General features: G+C 34.1%; 1 protein-coding gene across 1 annotated transcript; it reads right to left on the minus strand.

The window, feature by feature from the left end:
• Positions 1 to 2,177: 2,177 nt before the first annotated feature.
• On the minus strand, positions 2,178 to 10,109 carry LOC134384322 (olfactory receptor 10X1). Its single transcript, XM_063105867.1, is given in 3 exon segments — positions 2,178 to 3,142; positions 3,145 to 3,176; positions 10,087 to 10,109. Coding segments are annotated over 3 exon segments (1,020 nt in total).
• Between the last annotated feature and the right edge of the window lie 357 nt (positions 10,110 to 10,466).

A 10,466-nucleotide genomic window follows, 5' to 3' on the forward strand; every position in this document is an offset into this window, starting at 1 on the left:
AAATTCCTGTTTGTGGGAGCAGACCTGTAGATGTGCTACCAGCAGTGGGCTCACCTATTTTTAAAAAGTCACATGTTTTATTTGTCTCAACACATTGGCTCACATGTTAGCAAATATAACACATCCTATTCTGATAGGATCTGGGAACACAAGGCAAAAGCTATACAAAAACTACAATTTACTGAGAGAACAAAATGAACTCTGAGTATTCATGACAAGTAGTCTTTTAGGTTATTTAATAATCCATATAATAAAAAGTAAATCACCTTGGAAAAAATTGAAATTGTTGATTTGATACAAAATACTAACAAATACAAAGGTAACAGAAAGTCATAATATGCAACTAAAAAGGAACTATATAGGACAAACTAATTAGAATGTTGTTAATTCACTGCTGTTTCTTTCATCATTATAAGAAAACTTATAATGACCTGAAATCTTAGAGATCATAAATGAAAGAAATTTGATAGTATAATGCCCTGAAATCTTAAAGATCATATATGAAATAAACTTGATAGCTGCTTTCCAAAATTTGATGGCAATCCTAAAAATGTGTATTGTATTACCAATAAAAAGCTGCAAAGTTGAAATTAACTTTTCCAAACTATCAATTATAAAAAGTAAACTTTGATCAACCATAAAAAAATAAATTAATTTAACATACTGTCCTCTATACCCACCATGATTGGGTAGATTGTTAGTATTTATTTCCAAGACATATAGCTTTCCTAGATTGAATAACCACTTGTCAAGAATGAAACCAGAGTAAAAGAAACACTCTTACCACTGAAGTGGTGACTACAGAGTGATGACAATAGAGATTCTATCCAATATGTCATAAAGACTCTCCCAAGGGAAGAAAGAGAGTCATGGCAAGGAGTAATCTTCATCAGTTGATGTGCATAATAATTTTTATTCATTATCTCATTTATATTTATAATAGTTCTATAAATAATGGAATTCAAGATCACTGTAATAATGATCTTACATATTTTATATGCGCCAAGTTCCAATACAAATCTTGTAGTTTTCATGTGAATTCACAGAGTTGGTTAAAGCAGAATTAAGAAAAGGATTCAAGAAATTCCTTAGGTTTGTACACCTGAATTTTCAGTAAGATCACTCACTACTCTTCTGTGATATATATTCCACAGTGTTATTTTCTTCCTGGTGGTATAAAGAACTGATGCTGTGTTCATCTGGCTTCCTCCATTACATATTGTATGACCTGCTAAAATTATTCCAGAACACTTTTCTTTGTCAAATTTCTCAATATCATGATATCATTCTTTAACATTTGCTTTTGAATGTCTTCACCTTAGAGAAAAATGGGGATAGATTTTTCACATCCATAGCTCCTGCAGTCATAGAACATGCACACATTAATGTCTTGTTTACACACGTGAAGCGATATTGCAAGTGATATTCCTGTATACTCAGAAGTTAGCATTTGGTAGTCATTGAAAGGCCACAGTCATGAACAGGGTGTTTTTAAACATCTTTTATTACAGATTTTTGACAGAACCAATATGATATCAACAAGTATATAAACACACATATCTGAACTTATATATATACTCTCACACACAAATTAATAAATAAATATGTAAATTTATGTGTACATTTTATATATGATATATACATATTCGGATATGTTTACATAAACAGTTGGTGGTTTCTACATGGTATGTCTTTTTTTTTCAGCCAATTAAATTTAGCAGTGGGGGGTTGTATACCAACTTTAGTGACACTAATGTTAATAAGTTCTGATGATTCACTATCACTGGACTGGCCTCTACATAGTATGTCTCTAATCAGAAGTGGTTTAGCTCCTGGAAAGTGCAATCCAATCTTGCCTAGAAAAATTCCTAAAACTTTTGATATTCAGATATTTAAAATACGTATTTGTGCAGTGGTTATATGTGCTGTCTTTTCCTTCCACACTCTTTCTTTTTCCACTTCATGAATGATACAGGACACCCAGAAGTTGACTGGCAGAATCCTCATTCTTCCTTTCATAATGGAAAGCAGGAAGGTTGGACAACTTCCTCTTAATAAGCTAAGTAAATACCTGTGATATCTTGGGTTTCAGTCTCAGTCATTTGCTCCTTGTGTCCCAACCTCTGAAAAAAAGGCAAATGGTATGTTTCTCTAAAGGTACCAGGGTAAATGCTCCACTAAATTCTTGGCACACTGAGCCATGCTTTAAAGCAGCAGCATTTTTTCAATGTGACTGTCTTGTCCATCATCTTTCTAAAAGCATTCTTCATGTCCTTGTTCCTGAGAGTGAATATGATGGGGCTGAGGAAAGGGGTTATGACAGTGTAAGGGACTGCTATGAGTGTGTCATCTCCCCCTGAGGCTTCTGGCTTCAAATAAACAATAGATGCAAAACTAAAGTGAATGATGACTACCATGAGGTGGGAGCCACAGGTGGAAAATGCCTTCTGCTTTCCCTCAGCTGAGGGGATCCTGAGAACAGTGGAAAGAATGAAAATGTAAGTCAGGATGATGAGCATAAAGGTCCCCAGCAAGCCTGACACTGAAATCACTGTCACAATGAATTCTGTGAGGTCACTATCTGTACAGGACAGTCTCACAACTGCTCGCATATGGCAGAAGAAATGTTTGACAAGGTTAGGTTTGCAGAAAGAGCCCCTGAATATCAGTGCAGTTTCTATCAAAGAGATAAAGAAGCCTCCAACCCAGGCAGAGGCCACAAGTTGTCCACATACAATATTGGTTATAAGCAGTGGATATCTCAGAGGGTTGCAGATGGCCAGGAAGCGGTCATACCCCATCAAAGTAAGGATGATGCAATTTGTGCCACCAAGTCCCAAGAAGAAACACATCTGCAAGCCACAACCTGTGACTGAAATACTTCTGTTATTGGCAAGTAGATCTTCCAGCATCCTGGGGATGACAGTCAAAGTGTAGCAGGTCTCAGAGAAGGAGAGTGCACTAAGGAAGAGATACATAGGGGTGTGGAGAGATCTGTCCACCCAAGTTAGACCCAGGATGGCCAGATTACCGGCAAGGGTGAGAAAGTAGAGACCAAAGAAGACCACAAAGAGGAATGTCTGTACATGTGGGTAAACAGAAAAGCCAAGAAGAATGAATTCCTTCAGGATTGTCTGGTTATCTTCATTATTTGAATGTCTGAAATTTGAAAGAAAGACCAAATAAACATTTAACTTTCTATTATTCTTTGATATCATCAAATGAAAGTTCTGATGTGACTAACACAAATTATAAGGGACACAACTGCCAACTACCTTTTCCTTTAGTTTAGCAAAAGCATGTGGTAAAGCCCAAAGTCATTATCCCTTCTTGAAGAAGACATTTAGGTTTTGAAATATTATAGAAGAGTAAAGAAACATGTTCCCTTCCCCTACTCTGAGGAGAAGGAAAGAAAAAAGGTAGGGCATCCAGGAACCTTAGGATTAATATAGCAATTAATTAGAATATGTGGATGGTCTTGATAAACATACTCTACATTCAAGCATAGTGCAAGGTAGAAATTGAGATTTTGTTAGGCACGAGTGGTGACAATTTTCTCTGTACCCCATGAATATTCATAACCAATAAAAAAAGAAATTGAGATTTTGCCCATTTCTTTAACACCAAACTCAGCATCCAAAAAAGGTAAATTCTATTTAGTCATTATATGATTCTTTAATAATTCTACATCTGACTTCATCTCATTATCCTCTGACTTCCACATGTTGCTTCTTCTTATATTTAACACGTCAACATATTTAATAAGCATCATTTATAGAGTCTATGCTTTTCCAAATTCTTTCAAATGTTTATTGATTTTACTCTTCATAACACACATATGAAGTACATATGACAGCTGTGAAATGTGTAGGCCACTGTGAAATGCATAGGGCAGCTGTGATTATTTCACTTATTTTAGAAATAAGACAGTTTTATCTAGGAAATGGCGTATTTGTAGCTAGAATCAAACTCTTTTTACTTGAATTGTGTACTCTTTCCTTTTATCAATAATTCCTCCTTGAGGAAAGAGAGTGTGAATCATATATTTTTGTATTTCTTAGAGTGATAATACAGAGCATTTTAGGAAGATAATAATTCCTAACAAATACTGGATAGATGGGTTAATCATCAAAACAACAACAACAACAACAACAACAACAAAACGAGGAATATGTTGGAAGGGACAGAACATGTTGCATGAAATCAAACTGTTCTGCAGGTACTAAGTTAGAAAGAGCTTAGGTTTTGTACCAAGGACACCAGATACTTAAAAAAAATCTTGTTATGACAATATATTCTATTTTTTAAAAATTTACTTAATCTTTTAGTTCTAGAATCCACACACAGTCATGAATCACTTAATCACAGGAATACTTTCCGAGAAAGATGCTGTTAGGCAATTCCATCATTCAAGCATCACAGAGTATATTTACACAAACCAGGATGATACAGTCTAATACACACTTAAGTTATATGGTATAGATTATTGCTTCAACCACTGTGGTATATGTGGTCTTTTGTTTACCAAAATGTCATTATGTGGTACACTACTGTAATTGCCTTTCTTATAGAGTTACTGTGAAGAGACAAGAGAGCTTAAGAGCATTGGTGTGTGAAGAGCTCTACTGATGGGAGAAACTTTTCACAATGGCTTAGAAATAAGCAGAAGGGACCTATTTGGATCTAGAATTTCTGGGAGGGAAAGATTGTCTTCTGAAATAGTCAAGAATACTTTAGAAAGTGGCTTATAGTGAAAGTGGAACAATAATCTACAAGTGGATTTGAAAACTGAGGACAATCATAATAAGTTTGGATAAGAAGGCTTACACTAAAATGCTTCATGAGGAAGCCCAGAGTTTTATTAGACAACCTTGAGGTGAGGGTGGGGTTGTCTACAGAGCCACCATTAAATTCAGAAGCATTTTGAAAATTCAGGGAACTGCCAATACAAATCCCAAGATAGATCTTTCCTTATCTAGTCCTTACTTAATATGTGCTAAATATATACTTGATAAATCATCCAACAGTAGAGTAAGAATGTCAGAATCTCTCTTCACTTCTAGCATATTCTGGATGTGTGTGTGTGTGTTTGTGTATGTGTGCGTGGTGAGGGTACTATATTCCCCCTACCCTCACCTATCTCTGAAGTTGCCCCTAAATTCACTAATGCCAAATTTAATTTGGAATATGGATTCCCTGACCAAAGAAAAATACACACTTTTTAAAGTCAAAGATTAAGGGTAATATGAAGAAAATATGTAATTTTATCACTACTTTTTGTAGTGACAATTGATTATGAGGCAAAAAGAGTCAAACCATCCAGAATAATTTCCTACCTCATGTGTTTTATCAGGCTTCAAAGCCAATTCACTGCCACAGTTATCTTCTTCTAAAAGACAGTCTTCATATTATTGTTGGAAGCATGCTTTGTTCTCCACTCAAAGGAGGCTGAGATGGACTTAGGGTAAAGATCACTGGGCTAAGAGTCTGGATTCTTGGCTTTATCACTGCTAGTTTAGTGACCTTAAGAATGTCACTGCACCTTCTGAACTTGAATTTTCTGAGCTGGGAAGTGAGGAAGAGGGTCCTGACTTTGTGCAAGCTTCAGCTTTCTATCACTCTAGAGTTTTGTGACATGAGTCACATGTGCTGTGACCAGCCCCCACCACCCACTAAGTTACAATGGTTTACAGCCTTCCTTTTTACCAGTTTAGAGATATTGTCTGATTATTATCAGGGCATGAGATTTCTCAGCTCTAGAGGTTTGGTTCTGATTAGGAGACACCAGGGGATTTCTCTCATCTTTCTTCAGAGAGAGAAGAGAAAGTTCTCATCCAACTTTGAAATGTGCTCTCATTAGTTAAAGGCTTCGAGTAACTAGTGACTTGTAAAACTTTTCTGGGAATCCATGGGGATTTAAAACTCACGGCATTCATATCCTGCCAGTAAATAAGGCTTCCTGCTGATTTACAAATTTTATTGGCAGAAAGGGTGAATGAAAGTTGCAAACCCATTGCTCATTTGTTCATTCATTTCACTCACCCACTGAAAAAGATGCTCTCCTTGACCAAACTTTAGTGAGGCTCCTCTAAGCCCTCTTCTTAACTAAACCTCTTCTCAACTAGCCTTCGGTATCTGTCCTCGTTGGGCCTACACTGCCCAGCTGTAGCAAGACTTTTGCTAAGCCAGTTTAGAGAGAATCCCCCACCTTTGGTACCTAATCACTCTCAATGTCTGATCAAATTTCTCACCCCCACCACCTTTCAGGTGAAATCTCATCATCCTGCCTGTCTTAAGCTGGAATCCTGTTAGCTCAATTTAGTAAGATTAACCCCTTACCCTTGATGTCTCCTCTTGATAATTTTCTATTTACTGATCATGTTCCCCATTCCTTGGCTATAGAGCCCCACTTTTACAAACTGTATTCAAAATTGAACCCCCTACTAAATTGAGGTTTATTTTCTGCTATTACTATAGTTTCTAAATAAAATTATTTTTGCTACTTTAATTACTATACAGCTCTGGTTTTCTTTGACACCACTCACCGCAGATACACCAACTCTTGACTTCTACTCATTGACTCCCTATCTGGGTATTTAAGAATGACCTACAGTATGCCAAAGACTGCAGTAGAACTCACAAAATTATAAGGAGTGGTATAATTTTAAATGGGATTTATACCTCTTTGTAAGAAAAAAGATAGTGCCTACAAAAAGTGAATTTCACCCCAGTGTGTTGAAGATTAAAACAATGATCAAGCAAGATAAAATTTAAAAAAAAAAAAAAAAAACTAGACCAAGGTGGTCAGAGAAGTTGCCATGGATGAGAGATGCTGGAAAAGACTTCTAAAAATAAGCAGGATTGGAATTCCAGTTTTTGGTTGGTTATAGGCAGTCCAGCACTTCCAGTTATTCAATGACTATATAAAATTAAATAAACATAATTCAAAATTTTCAAAAGTGCATCTATATATATATATATTATAACAGTGAGATTATAAAATCAATTAAAGAATATATACAGATGGGGAAAAAAGCACTTTAAAATATTCTCAGCATTATCATTCTTTAGGAAATACAAATTAAAAACACAAAGTGATTCTACTACACAAGTATTCAAATACCTAAAATAAAATAAAATTGACCATAGTAGTATGAGTGAGGATTTGAAAGAGCTGTAACTAATACACTGTTGTTGGGGATGTATAAATTATAAAATAATTTAGAATTTTGGAAAATAATTTTTAATCTCTTGAAAAGTTTAATTTATTCTAGTTCTAGGACAAAATGCTATGTATTTACTTTTATCTGCACTTCTTCTATAGATACAACTAAATAACCTGGAAACAATTCAACAGACAATCATAAAATGACTTTGAAAGGTGAAAAAGGAAGAAGGTGGACTGGCTATAGATCTTAGGACTTGAAGAACAATAACACAGTGAGACATCTGTGATTTATTTTTATCCCCCATATGTCCCTGATTAGAATGTGTGGAATCCTGCAGCTTACCTAGAACTGTCAACAGGAATAGACAAAAACAAAAGAAGGTAAAGAAAAGTAAAATCTGTCCTCTCTGGCCAAAGGGCCAAGAAAGGAAGACAGAGAGATCCATCACCTATAGCAGCAGGAAATCTATTCTCCCTTCAGGTGCAGTACCAGCAAAGCTGGGATCCTAACTCAATCCCACCTCAGACCAGCCAGCTAGGTGCCATCTGCCCACAATAGCATTGCCAGCAGAGCCTAAAGGGCAAATCCATCCTTTGCCTTGTACCAGCCAGAAGCAGCAGGATGACCATTATCAGAGAACCAGAAAGATCAACCTATATTTTGACACTGTTCTGACAGATAGTGGTCTCCTTTGCCATAAAAGGCTATACTAACAAATCCAGAGATGATTGCCAGAACCTACATACTAAATGCAAATCGAGAGACCACTTTTTCAAATGGCAGATTTAAACAGGATCAAGAGTCTCCTAACATATTATTCAAAATGTCCAACATACAATGGAAAACCATTTATTTTACTGGAAACCAGGAAAATCTCAGCTTAAATAAGAAAAGACAATCAACTGATGCCAACACCAAGAGAACCATATAATAAAACTATCTGACAAACATTTTTAAGCAGCAACCATAAAATTCATTCAAAAACCAATTACACATTTCCTTGAAACATGAAAAACCTCAGCAAAGGAATGAAAATTATAAAAACAATAACAAAATGGAAATTACACAAATGAAAAATACAATAACCGATATAATAATATTTTCAAAAGGACTTAATAGTAGATTGGAGATAACAGAAGATAGAATTAGTGAACTTGAAGAGAGATCACAGAATTTACTCAATTTGAATAATATTAAGAATATAGGCTGAAAATTAAGAACAAAATCTGAGGGACTTAGGACAATAACAGAAGATATATCATTAGTATCAAAGGAGTCTCAGACTGAGAGGTAAAAATATATGAGGCTGAAGGCGTACTCAAAGAATTGATGGCTAAAAACTTCCCACATTTGGAAAAATTCATATACCTACAGATTCAAGAAGCTGAGACAACTCCAAATAGTGTAAACTTATCAAAATTCACACTGAAACATCTCAAAACAGTTCTGAAAGCTACATATATGTTTTTTAAAGAAAAAAAATGGTTTAAATAAACAATGCATCACCTATATGGAGCACCAATTTGTGTAACAATGGATTTCTCATCTGAAATCACAGAGGTCAGAAGGAAGTTACAGGTTATTTTTCAAGTGCTGAAAGAAAAGAACTGTTAGCTAGAGTTCTATACCCAGCAAAACTATCTTTTAGGAATAATGGAAAAATAAATATATTCTTAGAAGAAGGAAAACTAAGAATTTTTCACTAGGAAAGCAACCTATAAAGAATTGCTAAATAACACTATACAAACAGAAAGAAAATAATAGAAGAACTGGAACTTCAAAAAGGAAATAATCATGTTCTGTGTAGACATAGGGGCAAATATAATAAACTATCCCTATCCTTATGAATTTCTTAATTCACATCTGATGGTTGAATAAAAAATTATAACAACTATATTGTGGTACTCAATAATTTGTGGAAGAAATACTTGAGACAATTGAATTTAAAAGTGGAAAGGATAAAAGGATATAAATGGAAATAAGGTATCAATACTTTAATTGAAGTGATAAAATGCCAATTTCAGTAGTCTTTGACAAGTCACCATACATTATAATATATACAGAAACTACTAAAAACTATATAAATAATATACTCAAAAGCAGTATAAATAAAACAATATAGAATTCTAAAAAAATCTTTAACTCTCAGAAGAAAAGATCAACAGAAGAATAAGATGCAAAGGAAATAAACATAAGACAAGTAATAAAATGGCAGACAAATCCTAATACATCGATAATCAGATGTGTTATAGACCAGATAATGGTCTAAATATGCCAATTTAGGGACAGCAATTTGTATAGCATATTTTTTTTAAAAAATGACCCAATCACATCTTGTTTACAAGGAACTCACTGAAAACACAATGACATAGACAGGTTGAAAGTAAAATAATGGAAAGAAAAGATATATCACACTCACATTAATTGAAGAACCAGAAGTACTTATATTAATATCAATTAAAGAAGACTTAAAAGTGAAGAAAATTTTTAGCAATAAAATGGATCATTAGATAACAACAGACGAATCAATCCACAATAATGCTACAGTGATAATAAAAGTTTATGACTCAAAATACATGACAGAAAAACGGACAGAGCTAAAAACTGAAATAGACAAATTCAGAAGTATATTAGGTCTCTAACACTCATTATCAGCATTTCATAAATCTAGTAGGCAAAAAAATAAAAATATGTATATACCAAATTACTGAACAACATCATTCACCAACAGAATCTAGTAGACATGTAGAGAACACTTCACAGCACAATAGCAAGATATACATTCTTTTCATTCAAGCATACATAGAACATTCACCAACATAAGCTGTGTACTGGATAATAAAACAAACTTCAATAAATTTAAAAGAATGGTTCTTCAGCTATAGTGGAACTACATTATAAACCAATAACAGGATGACAACAGAAAACCTACAGACACATGAAAACTAAACAATCAATTTCTACACAATCCATGGGTTGAAGAGGAAGTCTCAAAATAATAAAAATAATACACAGAACTGAATGAAAATAAAATTACAACATACCAAAATTGTTAGGATGCAGAAAAAAAAGTGCTGAAAAAAATTATAACATTAAATGCTTATATTACAGATGTGAAAAGATCTCAAATAATCTAAGTACTATCTCGATAAACTAGAAAATGAAGAACAAAATTGATCCTCAATTTGATCTATAGGTTTAATGCCATTTCTTTCAAATTCCAGCAAGGTTATTTCCCTATAAAATGCAAATGTTCTATTATTTATTTATTTATGTATATATGTATATTTATTTATT

Source organism: Cynocephalus volans, chromosome 8, assembly GCF_027409185.1.
Source record: "Cynocephalus volans isolate mCynVol1 chromosome 8, mCynVol1.pri, whole genome shotgun sequence".
Classification (NCBI taxonomy): domain Eukaryota; kingdom Metazoa; phylum Chordata; class Mammalia; order Dermoptera; family Cynocephalidae; genus Cynocephalus; species Cynocephalus volans.